General features: G+C 42.5%; 1 protein-coding gene across 1 annotated transcript; it reads right to left on the reverse strand.

Moving 5' to 3' along the window:
• On the reverse strand, window positions 1-26,215 carry LOC134536265 (ribosome biogenesis protein BMS1 homolog). The gene is made up of 20 exons (XM_063375976.1): window positions 25,907-26,215; window positions 25,118-25,238; window positions 24,143-24,333; window positions 23,569-23,717; window positions 22,086-22,341; window positions 19,876-20,004; window positions 18,932-19,122; window positions 18,072-18,196; window positions 16,377-16,823; window positions 15,626-16,041; window positions 14,875-15,053; window positions 14,066-14,228; window positions 12,628-12,785; window positions 11,183-11,371; window positions 8,167-8,297; window positions 6,920-7,028; window positions 4,502-4,772; window positions 3,024-3,199; window positions 1,238-1,399; window positions 1-388 (listed from the first exon to the last, which is right to left on the reverse strand). Exons 1-20 carry the CDS (start codon window positions 25,959-25,961, stop codon window positions 176-178), a joined length of 3,831 nt encoding a protein of 1,276 aa, XP_063232046.1. The 5' UTR covers window positions 25,962-26,215; the 3' UTR covers window positions 1-175.
• Window positions 26,216-27,200: the final 985 nt, after the last annotated feature.

The following is a 27,200-nucleotide window of genomic DNA, read 5'->3' on the forward strand; positions in this document are numbered from 1 at the left end:
TTTACATAGTAAATTTTTATTTGCAAAATAATATTCAATTGCGTATTCCAAACAATTCAGCGTTGATCCTCACCTGAATTCAAGTGCTCAATGAGAGACACCTATAGTTCTATTTGGTTTTTAAAACTGATGTGAAAATTTCCGTTAACGTCGGCTGTCGAAGCGAGAGTCACTACTATTGGGCGGCCGCGTGCCCGGGCTTCTTGCGCGCCAACTTGCTGGCGGCACGGAACAGCTGCTTCTTGAGCGTGCGTTGTCGCGCCAGCCGGCGCTGCTGCTCCTGCTGCAGCTGGCGTCTGTGCGCGGTGACGCGCGCCGCCATCTCCCGCTTCTGCTGCTTCACCTTGTGGCCGTACGACGTCCTCAGCATCTTCATCAGCCGGGCCACCTGCACCGCACGCACACACACACTTCGCACCTCGCTGGTTCCGCTTTACCACACCACCGTCTGCGACTTCCAGCCAAAGCTGATTTCCTAGCATATCATACTACCAATTTTTTTGACGTGATAACATCTTATAAATCGATGGATGCCGGCTGCACGCACGAAAAAGGCACGACTCACTTGTCCCGTTCCGCCTGAGCCGAGCGTGCAAGAACCGGCCAAACCACCGTGCGAGAAAATCTTCCATAGCATCAAACAGGTTAAAGGCGGGGCTTTTTTTTAACTAATTGTTCGTGATTATATTTAAACAAATAAATTATTTAAATTAAAATTGCAAAAACTGTAAATAAATTTTGAAAATTAAAAAAAGTATGCAATTTTTTCATAAATGTTTTCTTATGGCGTTATCACGTCAAATTATCGTCCGTAAACCGACTTTACAGACAACCCCCTTTCATACGTAAAAAAAAAAAGCATTTACATAATCTTAGTGGTTCTAATCTAGAAAGGCATTTGTGGATGTAAGAATTAAATTTGGAAGCTTTGAATAGGTCATATAAACTAACATATCGTTGTTGTTACTGCAAAAGGTCGTATGTCAAAAATTGGAATTTGTAAATTGTTTGCTGTTTGTTTTTTTTCGGAAGGCAACCTATGTTATGGGAAAAAGTGGTTTGTCAATAACTGTAAAGTAAGAAGCATAATTCTAAGAATACTACCAAAATTTCATAACATAATATGATAACCCTGATGAATGAAACAGTTTTTTTTATCTCCTGGGAAGTGAGACATTTTGACATACGACCTTTTGCAGTAACAGCGACGATATGGCAGTTGTAGCAGCGCACGCACCTTCTCCTCGTGAGGCTGCCGCACCACGGCGACTCGCTGGGACTGCAGGCTGGGGCGGGGCTCGGCCGGGCCCTGCCGGGGCTTGTTCTTGTAGGGCAGCTCCCTCTGCAGGGTCCGGGGGACCACCAGCGGCCGGAACACCTTCGGCTCCCGCTCCACCGGCTATAGCACGCCACACACGCCGCGCTCGCTCGTTTACAATTACAGTTCTCAACTCCTGTACCAAACAAAGTTATAAACCTTCTTTCGTAAGTTATGCTGCACAGGGCGTAAGCAGGGGGGAGGAGAATATATATATATATATATATATATATATAGACACACACACCTGAAATCCTAAAAAAAATACGTACCAGCAATACCAATGTCATATTGCTGTATCATGGTTCATACATCATACCTCATACCGTCATACCCTCTTGCGCAATCAACAATTAAGTAGGTAGTTTTTAAAAGACCCCTTTACTTCACCGCCTTTAAGAGGTTGAAAACTAGATGAATAGCACAAAATCCCGCAATTAAAAAAAAACATGTTGAATGGTTCATGCACATAATATAATTTTGTTGGTTGGTTAAATTTTTACAGATAAATCCCTACTGTCCAGAATAATCTCTGTAAATCTCTGAAATTTGCAGCCCCAACATTTAATTTGATCACTAACTACTTTTACTTTATAAATTCAAAGTAAGGCAGTTTAAATAGACATTTATAGTTTAAATGTGAAATACAAAAAATTAATTCAAAATTTCTTTTTATATATTGCTTCTAATCTTGTGGCCTGAAATTCGCCAATTGTACTGCGGTTGCACAAACGTTTGCTACCAAGTCTGAAACAAAAAAAATGATAAAGCTCCAATTTATCCATTACTTGCCATCAGTCTTTATTAAGGAGTTTTTAATGAGTCTTAGTGAAATTTAATAACTTTTAAGAGCCCTTATTCAATTAAAGACAAATTAAGGAGGTGTACAAAGCCTGTTACTTGCCAGTAACCTGAGAGACAACACACAAACATTTCCCGTGTTTTTCAAGAAACTTGAGAATTGTGTAACCGTAAACATAGGTTTTATTATATAAACAGCCGATATCGGAAAAAGTACCGATAATACTGATAACCAATATCTGTTATCGGGTCATCACTAATTCTCCTCCACCCATGAAATAAACTTCTGGACATGCTCCTCATGCTTCATAATACAGAAACCCGAATACATAACCAGCTTTAATAACTAATGTGGTACACTAGAGATCAGAAGCACGCATTCACCAGTCTAGTCAGTCTCTTCCCAGCATGTACACTAAGTCTAAGCATGCTCTGCACTCCCTGGTATCACAAAATTCCATGTATGTATTTCTAACCATTTCCCCGTAATCCAAAAGAAAGAATGCTACCTATATTCCACAATTTAGTAAAAAAAATATGCAGATGTCTGAATCGGCTTGGGTTGTGGGTTGTGAGCAGCATCGAATTCGAAGGATATAATCTCCGACGTTCCGCTCAAGGGCGTCGCCAGTCGATGGCCTGGGGGGGGGGGGGGGAAGTCGTGGAAAAGTATGTATTTTTTTTGTATTTGACTACATATTTTATATCTCTAAGGCTATAAGGGGGGAAGGGGCAATTGCCCCCCCTACCCCCCCCCCCCCGGCGACGCCCTTGGTTCCGCTTAACACCGTAGTCACAATTCTCAGGGAAGCATCGCGGCAAGCAACTGCTGCCTGAAGACGACGACGGCAACGTGGACCGATTCATCGGAGAGCACGTCTCGGGACACGAGGCCCCGACTGACCGTGTAGAGGCTGTCCACAGCGGGCTGGTTGTGGACGCCGGCCTCCCTCTTGAGCTGTCCCAGGGTCTTCATGCCGCGCCACGCGTCCTTCCGCTCCGGGGGCAGCAGCAGGGACGCGACGGGGGTGTAGAACCGGGGCACCTCCACCTGGTACCACGTCCGGCAGAACACGATGTCTGCAACACCGCGTGGCGCGCGGGCGCCCGTCACCACAGGTTGAAAATACCAAATTGAAAAAAAATACCACTGGCTCAATAAACTTTTTCAACTTATCTTAAAAATAAACTACCATTATATACAGTTGTATATAATACTCTTCAACTATATGTATTTGCTAATAGTTTTGCATCCACACATCAGTTAACAAGAGTTATAACAAAAAACAATCATTGTGTGTTATTAATAAACTCCTTAAATAGACCTCTAATAAATTGCAGGTTACATCCCTCACCCATTATAACACACATTTAGCTTGCAATTACTTTGGTGTGTTGCAACTTATTATTATTTAGTATTATTACCATTTTCATAAACTCTTCCGATGTTGGTACAGTCTGCTCTAGCCATCTAGCGAGACGCGAAGCAACTGTCCCACCAAGGTTCCAGGTGACTTGTTTGTGGTCATATTAAACAGATAAACTTGCCATCTATTAGGACTTAACGCATCTTTGGTGTGCCTGCAATTGTGTGGAGGTTAACCGAGAACTTGATTTAAGAAACAGAACCAAACCAGGAATCTACACAATACTGACTTGTAGGCTTTTGGACATAAGCCATTGCTAAGCAATGCTTCTTCAGAGAAATATGCATACCAGGTCCATACCAGGCATTGATACTATTATCTTTGAAAGATTTGTGCAATGGGAGTGCAGGACTTGATGTAGGCTTTTGGACATACGCCAATGCTCAGCAATTTTCTTTTCCAGCTTCCTCAGAGAAATATGCATACCGGGTATTGACATTATCTTTGTAAGATTTGTGCAGTGGGAGTGCATGACTTGATGTAGGCTTTTGGAGATACGCAACTGCTAAGCAATGGCGTATGTCCAGTGGCGTAGCCAGGATTTGTGTATGGGGTGTGTTAAGAAGCATGCCCCCCCCCCCCTCCCCCCGTGTTAAAGCGCGGGGATTGGGGGATCCTCCCCCGGGAAAATTTGGATTTTAAGGTGTAAAATAGTGCTATTTTAGCAGTTTTCGGTTCTTAAATTTAAATATTGTAATGGTAAAAATTTTATTAATTTTAATATGAATTTTTTTTGAGTGATGAATAAGAAATTAATTAAAGATTTGGAGCTAAGGGGGGAAGGTTTGAACCCTTAAAAAAAAAACCCTGGCTACGCCCCTGCGTAAGTCCAAAAGCCTACATCAAGTCATGCACTCCCACTGCACAAATATTACAAAGATAACTACACAATACTATTGGAAATTTTTGGCAATGGTCAAAAATCTCCAAACACTTGAACGAGTGGTGCTCCTACCGCTGAGCAGGATCTTGTCTTCGAAGGTAGCGCGGAAGGCTCCCTCGGGCTTGCTCTCCGCCTTCTTGATCTGGCCGCGGACCCCAGACACAGTGCGCACCCGGGCGCCCTCGAACTTGGCAACCTCCAGCGCCGAGCTGAACATGTCCTTGACGAAGGCCGTCTTCTTGAAGATCTTGTACGGGGCGCCGACCAGCTTCAGCTTCTTGGTGACGTGGGTGGACTTGTCCAGCTCCACCACCGCGCCCGTGGCGGCCACGCGGAACCCCGGCTGCGCACACGACACAATCCGCGTCAGTGCACACACGTGGCGGCCACCCTGAACACTGGCTGCGCGTACTACACACCCCCTCTGCCGTGCACAAACACAACTAGGTTCAAAAGTGTGGGTATGAATGAAGTTGACTGGTGTGTACTGACATCGTACCGCCTGTGACAGTGAAGCCCGGTCTCCACCCCGCCAGTACCTTACCCCGCTGCGAGACAGCACCCCTAGCCTATGCAGGCTGACGCTGCCCCACCCCCCCCCCCCCCCTCCTCCTAGGCCGGCCGCGATCAACAGCAGTCGACAACGGGTCATCAACTAGGACGGACGTGCTGATCCCCGCGTTTCCCATCCGTTCAAAAACCGTCCGGTAATTACGTGCGTGTGTTCATTGTGTTCAGCAACCATATAGCCTAGTAGCTTAGTAGTGCACGCTGGGGCCGACGACCCACCACAACAACGGCTAGACGCTTTAAGACTAGCCTGGCGCCCTCTCGGAGAACAAACACCTCAACAGAAACACCAGCAACTACTAGGCTCACCCCGGGTATCGAGTTCAAGACCCCGGGTGATGGCAGTACGAACAAATTTAACATTAGAGTTATTGGTAGCACCGACCATTGAAAGATAGATACGTTTGTGGGTGCCACTGTGACTAGAAGGGTTTTTTTTTTGAGAGTTAAGTCATGTGCCGAACATAGCGTGCGTGAGCTGCAACACTGTGAAGGACAGCGGGTGTGTTTTGCACACAATTCTAGCTGTGGGATGCTGAAATGGTGACTTGTTGGGTGAATTGTGTGTGGACAGTCCCGTGGATATGATTTACTACACGATATCACAAAGTGAACGAATGGTGTCCCGGTCAAAATGAGACTGCGTCCGTGCTAACGAAGAAACTGTGCCTGGCAATGGTTAACAACATCAATTATGGTCCTAGGTGTTGCAGGCTCTCGACCGAGACATTCAAGTGTTGTAACTCCGAGTGTTGTATTCTATAACAACGAGCCTCCCACTAAATCCTTTCTGATAACAACTTACACTGGATAAAACTATGTTTCCTGGGGAAGAAAGTGGAAGAATAATTTTTTTTTTCTTTTCAGAACTCAAGTGATGGGTCTGCCTCACGGCTGACGGGGTTAAATCACAGCTGAAACATCATGACTAGGGGCAATATTATATGTTAAATTGCGATAAAGCTGGAATAACACCGAAACGCAAGTTAATACGCCATAAAACACCTCAATTCTACAAAAATCATGATATTAATAAGCATTTTTAATCAAAGCTTAACTCAAATTACAAAAATATATACTTTTAATATATTAAATTAGATGAATGCAAATTGTTTATCATGGAGTTCGTACCAAAATGTATGTTACTAAAAATATTGGAAAAAAAGTTCCTTTTTTATATACTATATATATATTACTGAAATAGGTAACTAATTTTCTCAGTACGACATTTACAAACGCATCTATACATGCCGATTTATTTTTATTGTTCTCAGTAGCTAGACATGCTTATCGTGAAAGTCCATCACGTACCTGCCGGGTGGCGATGTGTCCGACCGTACCTGCCGGGTGGCCATGTGTCCGACCGTACCTGCCGGGTGGCCATGTGTCCGACCGTACCTGCCGGGTGGCGACGTGTCCGACCGTACCTGCCGGGTGGCGACGTGTCCGACCGTACCTGCCGGGTGGCGACGTGTCCGACCGTACCTGCCGGGTGGCGATGTGTCCGACCGTACCTGCCGGGTGGCGATGTGTCCGACCGTACCTGCCGGGTGGCGATGTGTCCGACCGTACCTGCCGGGTGGCCATGTGTCCGACCGTACCTGCCGGGTAGCCATGTGTCCGACCGTACCTGCCGGGTAGCCATGTGTCCGACCGTACCTGCCGGGTGGCCACGTGTCTGACCGTACCTGCAGGGTGGCCACGTGTCCGACCGTACCTGCCGGGTGGCCATGTGTCCAACCGTACCTGCCGGGTGGCCATGTGTCCGACCGTACCTGCCGGGTGGCCACGTGTCCGACCGTACCTGCCGGGTGGCCACGTGTCCGACCGTACCTGCCGGGTGGCCATGTGTCCGACCGTACCTGCCGGGTGGCCATGTGTCCGACCGTACCTGCCGGGTGGCCATGTGTCCGACCGTACCTGCCGGGTGGCGATGTCCTGCAGGGCCAGCACCCCGGTGCCCTGGGGCGTGATGGGCCCCCAGAAGTGAGCGATGCAGGCCACGTGCTCAGGGGTGTACTTCAGCATCCTGGCAACACCACACACAGGGGTCACTCCTCAAGCCGGCCATCCCGGTTCCAGTGAGAAACAAAAAAATTAGAAGCAGGCAAAGGGACATCACGTTTAGGACTAACGATCCGCCCCGAATTCACATGGACAAGATCTACCAATGTGGCCAAACTGAAGATTTAATAAGTGAGCACCTATAAGTATCATGTGTTTTCAAATATTATGCACATACTAGCACACGTACTGCCCATAACGAAAGAATTTATTCGCTAACAATACTGACATTTTTTTTTTTTTTCACGTAAGACAGCCCAAAAGAATTTTTGTTCGAAAATCACACGTCAAAGGGCTGTGTTATGTCCATGTGAATATACTCAATGCTAAAAATCTGTTCCTGCAACATTGAATGTTTCACAATGTTCTTTATTTAGACTATCTCTGAATAGTATAAAACAAGGTCGCTATCCACGCCTGTGTGTTTGTTTGCTTACTTCCGATAAACTGCACAATGGATTTTCACGTGGTTTTCACTATCATTTAGAGAATTTATTCAGAAAGGTTTATTGTATTTAGTGTATTCATATTAAATTTATAGATGGTGAGGGAAATCTCGATGTTTTGTAATCAATTAGCGATAATGTATACATGACTGATAGATAAAATTAATGCACTACAGAATAGTATGTCTTAAAAAGGCTAGAGAAAAGTCCATGATGGCATTAGTCAATCTTCTAAGGATGACCTTTATTATCCATTTTTAATCTTTTGAAAGTGGCAAATCAATCAAAATAGCTAAAAACCTGAGATGTGTTGCCTTTGCCGATACTGGTCCCTCTACTCTGGAGCTCGAAAAGGGGGCGACAACGGGTGGAGACGCTCGTCATTGTCTCAATGGCCACAAGGAGGCCGACTTGCAGGAGGCGTGGGTGGCCCAATCGAGTCTCTTCCAGGGGTTCCCCGCCAGAGAGTGCACGAGGTTCCGGTCAGTGAACGACCCATCGAGACAAACTACGTTTAGTGGCCCTTGACGAACACTGCCAGCTGTCCCCGCAGTGCCAATTGTGGTAAATAGCTTACAACATTTCACAATAGAGTTTCCAACCACTCCCTGGTTGGTTCCGTGTGTGTCTGCGAGGGAGAGAGAATGAGCGCGTCACCTGTGTCGCAGATTGTCCTCCAGCTTGGAGAAGACGGGGACGGTCTGGAAGCGACGCCAGCCCAGCGACACTATCACCGGGTCCTGGGACTTGAGGATCCTGCCGTACCACCGGTGCTTCTTCAGCCGCACCTGGGGGCACGGACAACGAGCACCTGCGCTCACGCTACACACTCCACTGCGCTACACCACGTGGCTAGAGACGAGATCCTGTGGTCTTATTTTTATAACGACTGTTTGTTTTATGGAGACTGTGTGACATTCACAATGTTAAAATGTAATAATTTTTTTGTTAGTGGCTCAAGTCTCATTTTACTTGAAATAAATACATAAATAGATGAAGGAAAATTTGTGTTGTCAAATACCAGAAATGGTAAGGTAAAAATTATGTAAAGTCAGGTGCATTATTACTGGGGGAATATAATACTTTTTTTCCAATACTTTTTGTCCAAAAATATTTTTACAAAGAAATTAATTAACACCAAAATATTTTGAATATTTAAAATTAAAATTTATGAATGAGTATAATTTTTCTTTAGATTTTGTTTTACTTCTTATAATGACTCAAATTTTGTATTAACTTGCATTTCAGTATTTTTGGTTTTAAAGTCAAAAATTCAACCTAATATCATTTATCTTGAGTTCTGGCATCCAAAGCAAACTCATTTTACCTCAAATTATCTGTCATAATTACATTATGAAAACATGTATTACAGGGAAAAGATTCTATGGTGAATTGTGATAAAACCAAATTAACACCCCAAAAGCACGTTAAAAAACTGCATTACACCGAAATGCAAGTTAATACACCATATAGCACCAAAATGCAAGATATGTATATCATGGAATTGAGTAGCATTTTACCAAAACTTCTTTAAAATCATATTAAAAAAACAATTTTTAATGTTTGAATTTAAGGAAAGTCATTTCCGGACAAATATTGTACCAAAGTGCATGGATCCGAAATAATAATTTACCGTGTTTTATCGCAGAATCGTCGCACGCGCGTAATCGTTGCAACCATATTTTAGGCTGTCAAAATTGGGATAAAAAAACTTCTCGCGTAAACGTCGCATAATGTTTTTGGTCCCGCTAATAGATGCCGAATGCTTTGTGTAGGTATCTTTTCCATATAAAACGATGTACTTTAAAGTAGAAATCTAATATTTATTCAGTCATTACCACTTACTTAATAAATTAACGGAAAAATACGAGGTTGTTTGGCGTGTAAATTTTCTTATAAAGACGTTTTTAAAAGTAATTTTTTTTTATCTGATCGTCTGCGTCGCCGCGGTGTAGGTGTAATCTAAAATTTAATTTCGGTAGTTACCACTTATTTATTTAATAAACTGAAATACTAAGTTGTCTGACGTATAAATTTTCTTTTAAAGACGTTTTTAAACGGTATTTCCTTTATCTGATTGTCTGTGTTACCGCGGCGTACCGCTTATAAAAATGTAGCCAGCGCATCATTCATGTTTGGATATGTTGCTTCCCGTATAGAGCGCGCGCATGTAGTCGAATATTGATATCTCGCCGACTGGATGCAACGCGCGCACTCTGTCAGGTGCCGAGTTAACTACATTTGATAGCCCGCATTCTTTCGTGGCAAGTGTGTACTACGACATGTTAGTTCACGTCAGATTTTAGTGGCTTGCATTCGCGTTAGAGTTTTTAATGTTAAAGAAAGGTTTTTGTTTAAGGAATTATTAATATAGATTGTTTGTGTGCTCTTGTATACTCCGCCTTTTTTTAAATAAACGTACTTTCCTTGAACGGGTTTTGTTTTTATGAATAACGTTACCTAACAAAAAAAAATTTTCCGCACAATGGTCGCACCCCTACTTTTCAAACTTGATTTTAGAATAAAATCTGAGACGATCATGCGAGAAAACAAGGTAATTTATTTTATGGTACATCTCTTATTGAACCACTTTTAAAACAAGAAATGCTCGCTAAATTATTTTTATTGTTCTGAATGCATTTGTTTTATACCAATATATTACCAATTATTTTATTGTAAAAATGCAGAATAAATTTTACCACCATTTAGGTAAAGTATTACAAAACAGCTTTTATAAAAATAAAAACAATAAAACCAAAATCATCTGTTTTAAAAATGAAATTGGACTAAAACCATAAAACTCTTCTCTGTATGTATTACCTAATGTTGTTTAAGATCTACACACAAAAAAAACTACATATATATGTATGTACATTTATTCATAAAACAACAAAAATTCCACGCAACCTAATGTTCCACTATCCTTTTGAAATTTAAAGTTCTTTAATCATTTACAAAAAAAAATTATTTTGAAATTATTCGTACATACATTAGCAGTTTCTATTTAAAATACCTAACTACTTGGTCTCTGTTACAGTCAACTGGTTTTACAACAAAATTCACAGATTTATAAATAGTGGTTGACCTAGATGTAAAAAGTAGATTAATCCAAAGACACTTTGCACCCACGGGAGGGGTTTCAGGCATATGTTAATGGAGGGAATAAGAGGGAGGGAAGGCCGTGTGCACGGGCGCCCATGCAGCCCGTTACAACTTCAAAATTTAAATATGGCACCCTTAACTCAGCACTCCTGGTGATCATCAGGTGAGATTCTGTGGTTGATCTGACACCGGCGCCATCGCACATCTGGCTATCGTCAGCGAAAACCGTGCTATCAGGTAATAGCAGTCTCATTACAAGACGTACACATTAACGTTGGCCATGTTTCCCTCACGTAAAGTCGCGGGAACGGAACCCGGACGGACGGACAGATGGACGGATGGGCGGACGGACGGACGGACGGACGGGCGGACGGGCGGACGGATAGGCGGACGGACAGACGGATGGGCGGACGGACAGACGGATGGGCGGACAGACGGATGGGCGGACGGACAGACGGACCTGCGGACGGGCGGACGGACAGACGGACCTGCGGACGGACGGACGGACGGACGGACGGACGGACGGTCGGTCGGACAGACGGACGGACGGACGGACGGACGGGGCACGCACCTGGACGCAGCCGACGTTCTCCTCGCCCATCTGCAGGCCGCCCACGATGAGCGGGTAGGTGGGGTCGAAGTTAGCGACCAGCTCGTAGGGGGCCCGGGCGATCTCCACCCGCACGTACATGCCCGGCCGGAAGCCCTCCAGCTGCACTCGCAGAGCGTCGTCCAGGCCCTCGAACTCGCTGCGGTTCACCTGCGCAGGGCTGCCACGCTCGCACACACGCTTGCGTTACTACACCCTCCCCCCATCCCCCCCCCCCCACAGCGGTGCGTCTGCACCGGCTTTCAACTGCGCATCTCATACCCACAGTGTTACGTCTGTGTGATTTAAATTTGTTTCCTGTGTCAAATATCTACATATGACATTTTCATAAATGGTATTAATCAACTCACATAAACAGCTGTGTTCAGCGCACAACTTTATTTTCCATAAAAATTTTTTTAAGGAATTTTGGGAAAAACTTTTTAAATAGAAGAATATTGTTTTATGGAAATTTTGCGCTTCACCATATTTTTGTTTCCCTAAATCTGGCAACCTATACATTTATATTTTCCAGATGAGCACATGATATGTATTTACTTATAAATATAAGTTAAAAGAATAATATTTTAGGGAACGGTATTAACAAAAGAACAAAGATAAACATAACTAAGACTACTAAACTTAAGAGTTTGCCAGTGTTGAATTTTTAAATATACTATATTTACTCCAATATTTTTCTTAGAATCTTTACCTCGAATCCCGAATATTTTTCCTCAAATCCCAAATCTTTCAAACACTGGAGATTCGGTGGGATTCGAGGATTCGACCGGCCCATTCCAAATTATAATTAACTGGTATAAGTGCTACAAGTATGCCATTTTTTAAGCATTATTTATTTTATGAGATGATAAAAAAACAAAAATTATTTACATACTAGTAAAGAAAAAATTTTAAAAGTTCCATTCAGCTTCAGAAGGCTTTTGGTACAAACTCCCACAACTGACCACTGTTCGAGCATGAGTTTGAAATTCTTCACATTTGAAATTACAGCCTGTATTTACTAACCTAGTCATGCTGAAATAATAATTCACTAATACAGAGTTTATTAACAATAACTTTGCAAAAATAATGCAAAACCACTATTTTAAGTTGTTTTAATGTTGTTAAAAGAAAAAAAGGAAAAGTTAAAATTAGGATTTTTGTGCATTAAAAAAAATGATGTTATAAGCAAGAACATTACAAGATAGTTGTAATTGTAATTACTTAACTAGATTAAAAATCAATCAAATCACCTTGGACGCTGTTTGGTAATTGTTTACTGAGCACAGTTAAGGCAACAAGACCCCAAGGATTACAGTGGTCTACAAACCACTCGGGCACCAACTCAGTGTTCATAGTGCTGGGTCATGACGGTTGTTGGGGTGGCACCCATGACCACCCTGGCTCGAGGCAGTAGCGATCCGCACCTGGGACTGGTGGTCCACCTCCTTCTTCAACTCCTCGTAGAAGGACTTGCCGCCCTCCTTGTCGTCGTACTCCACGTCGAACCTCTCCTTCAGCTTGCGCTTCTTCTCTGCCAGCTGCTCGCGAGTCGGGCCGGCCGGCTGAGCGGGCCCCGCCCCCTCTGCGGGACCAACCCCCGCCCCCTGTGAGTCGGCAGGACCGAGCCTGCTGGTGTTCTCCGGTTCCAGCCAAAGGAAATGCTCTAGTAGATTATTATAAAAGGCCTGAATTTCAATGAATCCCGCCACACAAAGTGTAATTAAAATAGATTAAAAAGCTAAAATAATTAATAATCTAATAAATTTGTTTAAAATATGTATTCTTTCTCTTTTTGATAATACTGTGCTATGATCACTACATACTTATAACCCTATAAAAATACAAGTTTATCAACTTTTGGACTAGTCAATAATTCTTGGACCTGTTGTGACTGCCTTCGAACGCTGCAACCCTTCGGGCAGTCGGCCTTGCTTGGCACGGCCCCAGTAGCAGATAACCAACCAACCTTACCCTCTTCCCTGCTTCACCCCTCGCACTGTAGGGAGTGGGGGGGATACGTGATAGACAAGATTTTATGGTTTTATTTTTAAAACAGGATTACAGTGTTATTATTTTTATTTTAATAAAAGTTGTATTTAATATTTACTCCACCAAAATTGTAAACTTTCATACTACATGTTTGCAATTAAGTTATTTATAATAAATTGGTCTAAAACAGATACATTCAGAACAATAAAAATAGTTTAGTACATACACATTTGTGGTATAAAAGTGATACAATAAGAAATGCCGAATAAAACAAATTAAATTAATTTTTCTGATCCTTCCACTTCGGTACAAATATTTGTCTGAAAATTTTTACATTCCTTGAATTTAAAACATAACAAGATTTTTTTTATTTTTTTTATTTGAATTAATTTCAATGCGGTATTTTTGACATGCTTTGCAATCTTATTTTTGTTTTATTGCAATTCACCATAAAATATTGTCCCTAGTGATGGAGGCCACCCAGCCTGCCAGGTAGTCGGGGAGGTACGGAGTAGACCAGACACCTGGCCACCCTCACTGGACTAACTCTCTTCCAGCCGCCCCACGGAGGGAGCTACACACAATGCTAAAAACAAATTCTCCTGTAAAATAATATAATCGGTGTTTAGCATTGAACACATTTTTGTATCAGAATGACTAAAACTGTAATAATAACTGTCAATAGGCCCTAATTTAAAGTCTTGGGGAAAAAAATTCAACAAATAGTAAATTTTTAAAAAATATACATACAAAAAATTATAATAATTAGAGATGATAAACATTTTAATATTCTGAATGTCAACGAGCCGGGCACTATCGACCTGGCAACAGGTACTCTGCACTGGCGATGAGCGTATGACAGAGCCCACCCACCTTCGTCGCCCTTGTCGGCGGTCGCCGCATGCTTCTCGCCCGTCTCCAGGTCCTCGAAGTCCCCGAACACGTCGCCCTCGTCGTCCATCCGGAGCAGCTCGGCAGCGTCCTCCGACGGCCCCCAGCGCCCCGTCACGAAGCAGTCCCGTATCGCCTCCCGCACCTTGCAACACGCGACGGCTCCCCTCAGGGCAGGCCAGGGCTCGGGCACTCGGAGCGACAACTGACTATTCATCAATTACATTTCGATACCAGGCGCTGACCCACAGACCGAGGCAACTACAGACTCAACAACTTTAACACTGAGGAAAAAAAGAGCATGTGTAACTCAGAATACGTGATAGAAGTGAAACTATGTACTTTGGCAATTCAAACAATGACTCTTTAAGTATATTGTAAGAGGTAAAATGGCAGAGAGGGAGGAAGAAGAAATTAACAATAAATATTAAACACTGTTGAAATACACCATAAATAAAAACTGTCTCATAATACTGTCCCTAAACGAAATAAGAAATTCGTAACAGGTAGTGCTATCTATGCAGAAAATTACTTTCTTTGAATTTAACATTAAAAAGATTACACATTTATCATCAGAGTTAAGTTTTAATTTATATTTCTTATTAGTTTCATGATTTTAGTTCCATTCTGGTGCTTTTTGAATTTCGGTGTTACGTGGTGTGTTGACACGCTCGTGGGTGTTGTATAGGTTTCACCGCAATCCACCCCATGTGGCCTTGTCCCCGCCGACAACACGATGGCTACGGTTGGTCGGGAACACTGCAGCGAGACAGCAAGACGGCGGGGCTCACCTCCGGCTGCATCCAGTCCCTGAGCTGCGGCTGCTGGAACCTGGAGCAGTCGTCTGCGTCCCGCGCGTCCTTGCGCGCCTGAGCCTCGCGCTGCCGGCGGCTCACCACTCGGAACAAGCCCCCCACCTCCCCCGGCCCCTCCTCAACGCCGCCCGCGTCCGCATCGCCGCTCAGCTCGCCTGCAACCACACGCTTCCACTCGAACCAAGCACTTCGTTCGAGTTCTCTTCTCACAACCAAGCATAACACCAGCAACACCAAACTCTTTCTAGTTACCAAACTAAATTGAGCTTAAGACTAAAATGTCTTGTCTCTAGTAAAAGGTGAGATTGACCAAAAAAAAAAAAAATGACACACGTCTTTCCCACACCCAAGCCAAGGTATACTCCAAGGTATACTCATGCCTCATGTCTAGCAAATATCCAGCAAATGGGCCAATGAGAGCTAGAAAACCCCCTCCCACCCCCAAAACACCCTTTTCCATTGCTGCTGTGACTTCGAAGCAGATCGAAAGGATCGGAGCTCTGCGCACTTGGCAAGAGACAAATGTTTGCATCAACCATGCCTGTATTATCACAGTGACTAAACAAAACATTCACTTCAATATTCATATAACTATTTTTTTTTTTAAATAATAATAGCACGACACTACAGATGAGTGTACAAATAAAATTAATAATTTTTTATGCTTTCCCAAAATAAGTAATTTATACTCACGGAAGTTTGTCCACCACTTGAACCTTCAACTCACCATAAACCAACTTCCACAAATTCTGAGTGTTTGCCTGCCGCTCCACAAAAGCATCTGCCGCCTTCCGGGCCAGGTCGTCCTTCCACCTCAGCGAGGATCGCTCCGCGGCACCTTCGACACCAACGGAGACGCTCTCGGGGTCCGAACTGCCGGCCTCCTGGTCGCTCCCCACGTTGCTGTCATCTCCGTCATCGCTGTCATCAGCCTCCTCGTCACCGTCAGACAGCTGTCCGCCTTCACCAGCACTGTCGGTATCGTCACTCCCGACGTCCTCGTACTCATCGTCGTCACTGCTGCCACTGTCCTCGTCTGCCGGGACGACCTGCGCGGGCGTCCTGCCGCTGACGTCTCCCCGCTCCAGCCTCGACAGGGCGTCGGACACTCGGCTCTGGATCAACGTGTCGTTGTCTTTGTTCCTGCAAGCGAGATCGCGCACTTCACAGAAACTTCTCCCCACTCGTAACCACGTGAGCTTTCATCCTTAACGTGACGGATATCAACTGAGATCATACTTTATAACTAATTCACATCAATTAATAGCAATTTACTGCAAATAATTTGTACAATCTACTAAACTTCAAATTTTATCTACTACGTATTCTGTAATCAAAATTAAGTTACGAGAGACTATTTTACAAGTTAAATTACAACCTGAATGAATCTTTACTTGATGGTAACAAAACCTTCAGCGCATCCAACTCATTCAAATTTATGAAATTTGACTAGTTAACTCGCACATGGCAAATCATACCTGATGGATTTTGGAGTTGATTCGAGATCCCCCTTCACATCTTCAGCTTCATCGGGCGAAGCACCGGCGCACGGAGCGGCACGCACGACCTCGGACTCTGACTTCAAGGCGCTGATGGCTCGCGCCAGCTTCGTCTCGACCTCCTCCTCGCTGCTGTCGTCTCCGGACCCACCGGAGCCCTCTCGCTCCGCCGACACCACCCGTGACTTCCTCAGCTTCTTCCTCCGCGGCTCTTCGACTCCGCGGCGTGTCGCGGGCCCCGCGCCAGGCGGGCGTCGGCGCAGATCAGAAGCATCGATCCCGTCAGACAGCTCGGAAACTGCGTCATCGTCGCTGCTCGAATACCCAGACGAGGCCTGGTCGCTGCCGCCGACTCGGTCACTGCCCGCGTCTGCAGGACCATCCGCGGCCTCCTCAGCTCGCTTCCTCTTGCCGGCCACCGCGTCCCTGAGCAACACACGGTTCCGGAACATGAGTTATAAACACAACTGTTAACAGGCGCTAGATCTTGGACTCCTTCTGAAAATGCAAAGAAGTTAGATAAAGAAACCACGTTTTTACAGCACATGGTTTTACTTTTGCTAAAGCTGTTACAAATAGAAGGTACAAGTCCGTCTCTCCACGACAAATAACAGCCAAGAAGACGAAAAGAAGAGGAAGAAGAGCAGAAAAAATTTGGTTCATCAAGGGAAAAAAGCCGTTTGAAAAAAATTCAAATTTTTGATTGCATTATAAGAACATTTTATTTCCGTTGCAGATAGCAAAAGTACTGTATAAACTTTACAAAATTTTACGTAAAATTTAACTTTATTTTAATATAAAATGACATATTAAAACAGTATATCATAATTTACAATTTATTTTCTAATATTAAAACAATACTTATTGTGATCAAAAATAATTTCTACATGCTTGAAGTACAGCCTCCAATGTTTCATACTTAAAGTGCGACAGGGCAGCTCCTGCAAGATATTTCGGGAGGGGCTACAGTACAAAGAATGGATGCATGTCAAAGATTGGCCTTGGAGTATGATGAATTTATGGTCTCAAACATTGAATTTCAATAGTTTCATACAACTTTTAATGAAAGAAAAGCTTAATTCATGAATTTAAATGTTTAAGTATACCATCAAAAACAGAGTAAAATAATAAAATTCAGGCTTGGGAGGGGCTGTCGCCCCCCATCCCTCCCACCTGCCCCCCTGGAGCCATGGTTGAGGTGGGAACACTAACTGAAATGAGGCGTCAAAAAAAACTAAATTCAGGTTAGCTAAGGCCTGCTAGAAAACTAAAAACCTTTGTGACATCCCGCACAGTTACTGTTTACTTTGGGACTGACGTCACTGCAGTGACCCTGCACGCACGTAGACCATCCAAGGGTTTCCCCCCCTATTTTTCATTGACAAACCCGGTTCTCTTGGGCGTTAGCCCTTCCCATCCTGGGGCCCCCAACGGGCGTGGATATGAAATACACCGTGTACGTGAAAGCCGTTTGAGAGTTGGCTACGGCTAGAGGCTACCCATCTCGACAGTTGGCTGTGTCCTTAGCCCTTGGACCTTATCAGCACTGCTGACGCCCACATCACACAGGTACCCAGTGAACCAGTGGTCCGGTGGGGGCCTGGCTGTTCGGGCAGGTGACCGGAGCGCACAGGGAGCCCTCGGAGCGTGCTCGACGCAGAGCGGACCACTTGCCCCGTGAAGTCCCGGGTGGAGCTGGAGAAGAGTCGCAGCGTGCTGTGCGCCAGCTTCACGTCCACCGTCTCGCCGACATCCAGGATGGTGCTCACCAGCGCGCGCTCCGGCCGCTCGGTCTCCTCCTGTGGGCACGGACACCGCGGCGTCACACGGCACGGCCGAGACCGCGATCAGGGATTGTGAACGGGTGTCCACGCAAACCTACAATAACATTTCTCCCACATCACCTGACCAAAATGTCCAATTTCGCAGACTTTTTTTTTTTTAAGATTTATCGAAACAAAAGAAAATCCAGCCTTGCCGAGTTAAAGTTTAAATTAGTTATTCATTACGATATCACCGCTTACTCATTTAATTAAAAGAAACACGAAAACTGTCTGATGTGTAAATTTTCTTTTAAACATGTTTTCAAATGTTACAACCTTTAACTGTGTCGCCACTGTGTAGAACGTGCAAAAATGTAGCCATCACTAGCTGGTATCATCAATGTTTAGTTACACTGATGCTCGTATAGGGTGCGGGCACGTAGTCAAATATTGATATCGACAGCTCTGCCTCCAAGTAAAGCACATTTGTTAGCCCACACTTTTCCGTGGTTAGTGTGCACTACTACGATACTTATGGGTACAATAGGTTATTTCTAGCTCACGTTTGGATCACGTTTTCTTTATTTCCATTAAGTTGAGTGAAATTATGTTTTTTTTTTTAATGACTAATTAATTTAAATTGTTTGGCGTGCTTTTATGTTTATTATCCTGTTTTATTAAATGTACTTTCCGAGCGACATGTTTTGTTTTCATGAAACGCAGCCTCGACAGAAATGCTTCCCCGGCACGAGAGTTGCTCAGGGCTCTCACCGGGCGGTGGGAGTGGCTGCCGCCCAGCTCCATGTACACGGCGTCCTTGTCGTACACCAGGCCGCCCACGCCGGAGAAGGGGGCGTAGACCAGGCGCTCCTTCTCCGCCAGGGAGCGTCGCCCCAGGCGGTCGGGCAGCGGGCAGGGGTCGGGCAGGAAGGCCACGTCGTGGACGCGCAGGTCCCCGCAGCCTGGCACGCACCGCCACAGACACCTCCAGCCGTCCATGTGGGTTTCAAATCATTTCAATGACAATTCTTTTTTTTTAACTAAAAATTATGCAAATATCTAGTGAACCAATTTCAGGACTTTTTTCAGAACCTCTTAAGGAAATTTTTTCAACGTTTTAACTCGCTACGAATCTCACATGGCTATTTATTTTTGTTTCCACAGGTGGTTTACATAAACAGAACTGGACCGTACTTGTGGTAGAGCGCGTGCCACACAAGCGTCGAGCGTGCAGGGGATCGTGGCGGCTGACCTGGAGGCTTCACACGCACGGCTTAGAACCAAAACAACTTAGAACAGTCCGTAACTTAGAATTCTCGAAAAATATTCGCATAACTTAGATCTTTCGTAATTCAGAACAAATGGTAAATTAGAAACACACAACTCCAAAACTCCACAACTTAGGAATCCCATAACTTATAACTAACACAACTTAGAAACAAATAACTTAGATAATTCAATGTTGAGTGTTTCTAAGTTTAGTGACACAACTCCAAAACTTCACAACTTAGGAATCCCATAACTTCGAACTAACACAATTTAGAAACAAATAACTTAGAAAATTCAATTTTGTGTGTTTCTAAGTTGAGTGACACAACTCCAAAACTCCACAACTTAGGAATCCCGTAACTTAGAATTAACAGAGCTTATAACTGCCATAACTTATAAACTTCAATGTCGAGTGTTTCCAAGTAGAGTGCTCCCGAGCCACTCACCCGGTATGTGGACGCTGGACAGCTTGTTGAGCGGCACGCCACGCACGTAGCCGTACAAGCACACCTTCCTGTCCGCCTTGGGGTTTCGGCGCACCTCCTCGGGGGCCGTGACGTCTTCCATGCGGTCCACTGCGCACCGGCACGCCCGCACGCCCTAGACTCGCTCCCTCCGCCTCCGATTACCAGTCACATTCCCTCAGGCATTACACTGCAGCTGTTCCTGTCACGCAATAAAAAATGTTTATAGTAGGAGAATACTGTACGTTAATGTATGAAACTAGCATGGTTTAGAATATTAAAAAAAAAATAATAACCATAAAATAAATTACTGAATCTACAATTCGGAATAGCTATTACCCCTATTTTGATTCATGTCGAAAACCTAGGGTAAATTGGTGCTCAAACAACAACCAAAATCTTCGTAAAAAACACAATTCTACTGACAATTAATTATGGTCAATTGTTTTATAGCAAAAAAAAATTGAAAAAGATAATTATAAAAAAATTTGGAAAAAAATTTTTTTTTAATTAAATTCTTTAGTAGATATTTGATAACAAACTCTTTTTTAAATTGTTGCCAGATGTAGTATAAGAAATATTTTTGCATATTTTTCTTATACATAATATAAAGATGAGATTTATTATAATTATTATTTTTAATTTTACCATTGATCTACCCCATTTTACCTTATACATTTAATCAATATCTGATACCAACAATTCTATGTATCATGATTGTATATTATTAAACAATTGCAATAATATGTTATAAAAAATTACATACTAAGAAACTGCTATCAGTCTGTAAAAACTTCTAACAACCACTGACTCCATATCAACATCAGAATCACCAGAGCATATCCATGTTTATTACCAAAACATTATTTACATTCCCTGTCGCTTCTCGCGAGGTAGACGGGTGAGATGCTCATGCACAAATTTCACACCTTGTTCTGGGACTAGGTTTATTTTTAATATAATTATAGTACTTAAATAAATATTAATTAAGAAATTTATATAGTACATACGTACAACTTGGATATTACAAAATTTTCCCTGATTTTTATTCCAAATTTCCATCCAGAAAACCGGCTTCCCGGAATGCTATTTCACTGTCACGTCATGCTCTGACACACCAGCCCAGGGCAATAAAGTGAAGAGGGCGGAGCTATGGCGTGTCTCATCCTTAGACTGCAGTGTGCCTTTAATGGGCATTCGCTCCCTCTTTCCAATGCACAATATCCACTAGCACTGTCCTGGTTTTGTGTGCTACGACACAGCAAAGGTTTTAGACAAAACTTCATGACGTAAATGAAAATTTTTTTAAACACATCTAAAAAATTTATTTTGGAATGGAAAATTGGGTATGAGAATTTCGGAAAATTAATATTATTGTTGTATTTCATTGTACACAATTCTTACTTCTAAATAAACATAAATTACAGACGCCATCTTGGTTTCAGTTATTTTCATCAATTATTTTATACCGTATAATATTTGAATATTCGTCTCAGTTTGACCATAGCACATACCTAACTAATGGAACGTCTTGTTATTAGTTTTGACTGACTGCTACAAATAGTTTCTCCTATGAAATAATAATTGGTGTTTAGAATTTTTTTTTCTTTCGGAATGTTTACAACTGTGATAATACTGTCATTACACACCATTTTATGGTCTTAGAAAAATCAAATAATTTTTTTTAAATAAACTGAAAGTTATAGTTGTTGATAGTATTCAAGATAAGAAACTTGACACTAAGTGCTCCGCCTACCCGGGCACACACGCGGTGCGCAGAGCTTCAGGAAAAACAACGCGATTTCATAACTACTCAAGATATCCGAGCGGGGGTCTGCTTCCGAAAAGCGTTTAAGAGTTCTCTGAGGGCCGAAAAGTACTTTTGATTCCGGATTAAGTTTTTAAACTGTAGTTTTAGAAGAGTTAAAACGGCTAAAACAAATTTTTTCAGAGTAATTTTTAGGCGTAAGACAACCGGTACAGATTCTTGAAAACACTTAAGGGACTTGCATTACACCTTTATCTTCATTTCCCCGCAGTATTATAATGTCACAGTCACCGCTCATGTGAGGACGAGAAGACTGCGCGCCAGTCCATAGGAGACACCGCGCTAGAAGCACCAGCCAGTCCCGCCTCACTGACACACGCACACCCCTGACGAGCAGGGTGTGAGGCGGACTACAGTTAGTTACCGAGCAGGTAGGGGTGGGCGGAGCGCCAGGCGAGCGGCCGGAACTTGATGACGGACACGAAGCGGCTGAGGTTCTTGACCTCGTTGCGCAGGTACTCCCCGTGGAGCAGCCCCGACAGGTAGAACAGCTTGGCGCCCGCGTACACCTCCGTCCAGAAGCGGTGCTTCAGCAGCTTCTTCACCTGCCGCACCTGCTTCGCCTTCTTCAGCACGTCGAGGTGCGTCAGCACGCCCATGATGCGCGGCATCCCGTGCACCTGCCAACGCCCCGGTCCCGCTAGCCGTCGCCCACACACGCCGGTACGCTTCTCCCCGCTGCGTTCACTACCCACCACGCAAGAGTTCCACCAAGTACTTTCCATTTATTAAAATGGTTGCTTTTTTCGTTACCTAACAGGGATTGGGTTTTGGACACGCACTGAAGTACGGTCTGCGAGTTAGGTTACGGTTGCATCCCTTGCTACCTCGCTTGAATGTCTGGGAATACCGCCCCTGCGTTTACTACTCGCCACCAAGTATTTTCCATTTGCCAATCGTCATATAAGGTAAAGAATTATGTATTTCCTGTTATCTAAAGCTGGGCCTGCAATGATCCATCACGTCCAACTGCCGAACACATTACCTAAAGCTAATCAGAAGGCCCGTCCATCTGTCCGTCTGTCAAAAGCTTTCCAAGCTTTCACTTTCGACGGAAGGACGGGCGGAATTATAGCCTCCACAATGTTTGCAAGGTATTTACTTCGTATAAGGTTATGAAGTTTGTTTGTCTAGCTTCTTCCATAACAGGTTTTAATCTTGCAAACAAATTTTAAAGTTTTTTTTATTTCAAACAAAATTTTATTGAGACAAATAAATGTTTTTAATGACATATTGTTACCTCTAAAATATATAAATAAATACCTTAGCGAAAAAAATTGTGTATAGCTTATATGATTATAAAAAAAAAATCAACAGTATCTTTATAAGTAAAAGAAATTTCATACAAAATTTATGCCTGCCTGTCAGTTGGCAATATCCAAGTGGAACAATATTGTGAAGGACGTGACGAGTGTTGTGAATCAGTCAGTCAATTGATGAACGGACGGATGGTGGACAGACGGAAGCGAAGAATCATTGAGAATCCATCTTTACTCTACATAAGGGCCACTGTGGTATTTGTTTGCAAATGGGAAGCATGGCAGATGTAAGCCAGAGGGTTTTATAGGGGTACTCCTATTTTCCCCACTTGTTAATTTCATTCAATCCTCCTTTCTCATCTCATTGCGTCTCATAGTCTCTAATGAACTTAATATGGACATAAAGATAATACTTAATTTATTCATTCATTCTAGTAAATCACCTATAAAAGCACAAAAAGACTATAAGATATATTCCTTTCAAAATATTTTGCCAAACTCAACCAACATACACCTATTTAATTTTCCACAGCACACAGAGATGAAAGTTCCAGAAAAAGAGTATTAAATCCGTAGAGGGACGCTCACCTGACAGATGTTCAGGAACTCAAATATTTCCATCTCGAAGCCAAACGACGCATCTATCAGGAGCAACACGAGATCCGCGACTTTGGCTATGTCGATCATGCTGTTGATGTCGTTGTTGCACTCCATGAGCGTCAGCCTCCGTTTCTTGCCTGCGAGAGAACATCAACAAGCATCACTCTACCATAAGATAATTATACTCACCCGTTTACGGGGAAAAAATAATGTGGTTAAATCAATGCACAAACAACGTGCAGACATAAAACAAGGGACAAAATAGCTTAAAAGTAAAAACGTGAAGTTAATGTAGCCATTACACTACTCAGTAAAGTTCTTGAATATATGTATTTAACAATATTAAGGGACTATTTCCTTTGGAGTGTCAGTCATGGTGGTTCATGGCAATAGCGAAAGCAGACATGTCTGTAATGTGAACGGACTTTACGGAGGTCATTATCATCAGACGTAAATATTAGGGAATGAAGATCGTGCAGTCTGAGAACGCGTCAGAGCAGCGTTCAGAGGAATGACCGCTAGAGACCGGCCATCAGTGAAAGCGTGGGAGGCGCAGAGTCACCTGACACGATGGTGACGGGGCCCTTCAGGCTGGTCAGGGGCTGCTTGGTGAAGGTCTTGATGAGGCACTGGATGAGCGTGGTCTTGCCGACCTTGGGCGGGCCCACCACCGCCACCACGACGGGGGGCGGCTCCAAGGGCGAGCGGTCCACCTGCGGGATGTGCTGCTTCTTCGTCTCCAGGTCCTCCTTCCTGGGGCACGCAGACCAGCTCTGCTCGCACGGTCGTCGCAACTAACACCATCTCCACAGCCTTCCTTTATTTATTTATTTATCAAACTGTTACATGTCTACCTACAGCTGAAAAGCCAAAGTGGAGGTCACCATACATAAACAACACAAAAACTAACATAGAAAAGGAAAACAACTATGACAAAACAAGAAATAAATAAACAAACAAGATGTACAACACATAAGTATGAAATTAAAATATTACGACTTTAACGACAATGGACAACTAGTGGACAGTGAGTAAACATAAGATTACAAACAAAATACAAATAAAACATTTATCTGAACCTTAAGATGTGATCTCACCTGCCATGTTTCTTATTGATCATTACTATTAGTTAATGGCTCTTTCTGTAATTTTAACACTATACCTCTCTTGCATTTGTAGTTCTGTCACAAATATTTTTAACAGATATTTACTAAGTGTTGTATAATGGATGTAAAAACTTGCATAAGTGTGTGTAATTATTATCACTTACACAACTTTTTTACACTTAAAAATATAAATTGAAAATATTTCTGACAAAAACAATAAATGAACGTGAGGTAGACCGGTAGACCTGTAGTGTTACATTTTCAGGAATCACCCTTAATGAATAGTACCTAGGTAATGATGAGAAAATGTAATATAAATCTTAAGATGGCTTGTTTTGGAAAACACTTGTTTGTAAAGTTGAGTTAGGTTAGTGAGGAACGTACAAAAGTGTGAGCTGAAGGTGACCTAAACAGCTGAGTGTGATGCTCACCTGCGGAAGCGGCGCTCGGCTTTAACGGCGGAGTTGAACGTGAATGCCTTCGGGTTGCGTTGCTTGTCCGGGAGTTTCTGCTCCTTGGCGCCTTTTGCCTTCTTCTTCTCCGCCTTCCGGCCTGTACAATGCGAGCGTCAAAAATGGCCCCAGTTTCCCAGCGTTCATTACACACCCCTCTCAACTGTTTGGTGTCCTTAAGTAACGATACTGAGTTGACGCTTTGAAGAGCTGCGACACAAGATAATGCTTAAAACTCTGTAAGTAGACAGGGCTTGAATCTGTAAATTTGACATTGGTAACAAACACAATAAACCACCCACAATTGCAATTTCAAACTGACAATCTATATAAATAAAAATGTACCTAAATATTTGTTTGTTCAAAATCCAAAAGTTCTTCACAGATTGCTTTGAAATTTTGATACATTGTGTGTTTATCTATATCCTATGACACACTTGTGACAGGTGAAAAAAATAGATAAAACTAGAGATGGTAAAAACATGCATTGTAATGTAAACTATAAACAGTGATTTTTTATAAATTAGTGGGAATTCAGAAATGCTTGAGGGTAAATACAGTTACGTCTCTAGTGTTTGAAAAAAAGTATATTCTAAATTTTATTTTTACTTAGCGTAAAAGCCCTTCTGTAAGAATATTACCTCAAGAGTGCTATGTTTGTGTTATTGCATTATTTGTGGCATGTTGAGAGCTATGCATAAGTGAGGATAAGACAACAGTTCAAAGTGTGAAAAGATACTTGACTTATTAAGTGCCTATGTTTCTTACCTGAATGCCGATCCCGATGGGACTTTTTCTTTTCCAAGTCATTATTTCCATCCATCACAAGAACTAGATACACCTTTAAACAGGTTAACTTTAAAAATTATTCACTTTCCAGACTGCATACCATAACCTTTGACTATCGTAATGTCAGCTATTTATTTTCCCTCAAATATGTAAAAATAACTAAAACATGATATGTTTAATTAAAAGATGATAGCAACAACTTGCCACTTTACACATTACAGCCATCAAAAACACGTGTGCAGCACGGTTTTGTTTTGCAAAGACGATTGTATATAGTTCAATAACAACAATTTTACCAACCGGCTGCATAAGTATACCAGAATTTTCCTCTTCATCAGTTTAGCCAGTCTTTCTAATGAAAAAGTCACGACTAGAATTCAGAAAAATCACATAATTATAATTCATAGGATGTGCTTGTGAGAGTTTTAAAAAAATATTATTATATTATCTTCCGCCAATGATAATACATCTATTTTGTGTGTAACTATGCTTATATCTTATTTAAATATGTTTGGGATTTTTTTTAATATACAAATATCCCCAAAAAAAATTTGAAAGGGTTCCAATTTTAATTATCTGAAACAAAACGTATCTTTATCACAAATTTAAATTATTGCTTCATTGAATTGATATAATAAAATAAGCATCGTCTTTAACTTTTGCCTAATATTCTCCTTCTTCCAATATTTGCTATCATATTATGTTTATTTGGGATCCGAATTCTCAACTACTTCGGCAAAGTTACAAGTTATTGTTATGCATTTAATCCCTACAAAGCTTCCAAATCAATTAAAAATCCTAAAATTATACCAAATTTTAAAACGAAACTTAATTTTTTATAAATTATGCCTACTTTTATATGAAACTCTCATTTAAAGTTGCCAGACCTATCTATATATAATATACGTTACGACGGGGGGAGGGGGAGTGACCACGTCCGCATGATAACATGGTAATTGTGTGAAGTACTATATTGTAAAATCTGTTTCTGGCCCATGTTATGGTTGCTAAAAAGAAGAAAAAAAAGATTTTTTTAGTGTAATAAAGATTTGTATTTCTATAGACACGGCCTTAGAACTACAGGTCTGGACACTTGTATATCTTGCCATGCATTCAACTTGACCGGACCCCCTTATTGACTGATTTAGTTCATGAAACGGCCGTGTCTATAGATTTAAAATTATTTGTTCAAATGCTACCAACTGAGTTTGCATAACCTGGGAATGAAAAGAAATATTGATAACATTCCCTAATTTGTTATTCAAAATCATTT

This window comes from Bacillus rossius, chromosome 10 (assembly GCF_032445375.1).
Source record: "Bacillus rossius redtenbacheri isolate Brsri chromosome 10, Brsri_v3, whole genome shotgun sequence".
Taxonomy (NCBI): Eukaryota; Metazoa; Arthropoda; class Insecta; order Phasmatodea; family Bacillidae; genus Bacillus; species Bacillus rossius.

Excerpts from the sequence above, each read along its gene's own strand:
- LOC134536265 (XM_063375976.1), bottom strand. The coding sequence starts at position 25,961 with ATGGATGGAAATAATGACTTGGAAAAGAAAAAGTCCCATCGGGATCGG. Across the intron at positions 18,197-18,931 it reads GCAGCCACTCCCACCGCCCG|GAGGAGACCGAGCGGCCGGA; the intron begins GTGAGAGCCCTG and ends CCGTGCCCACAG. Across the intron at positions 14,229-14,874 it reads GGGACTGGATGCAGCCGGAG|GTGCGGGAGGCGATACGGGA; the intron begins GTGAGCCCCGCC and ends GCGTGTTGCAAG.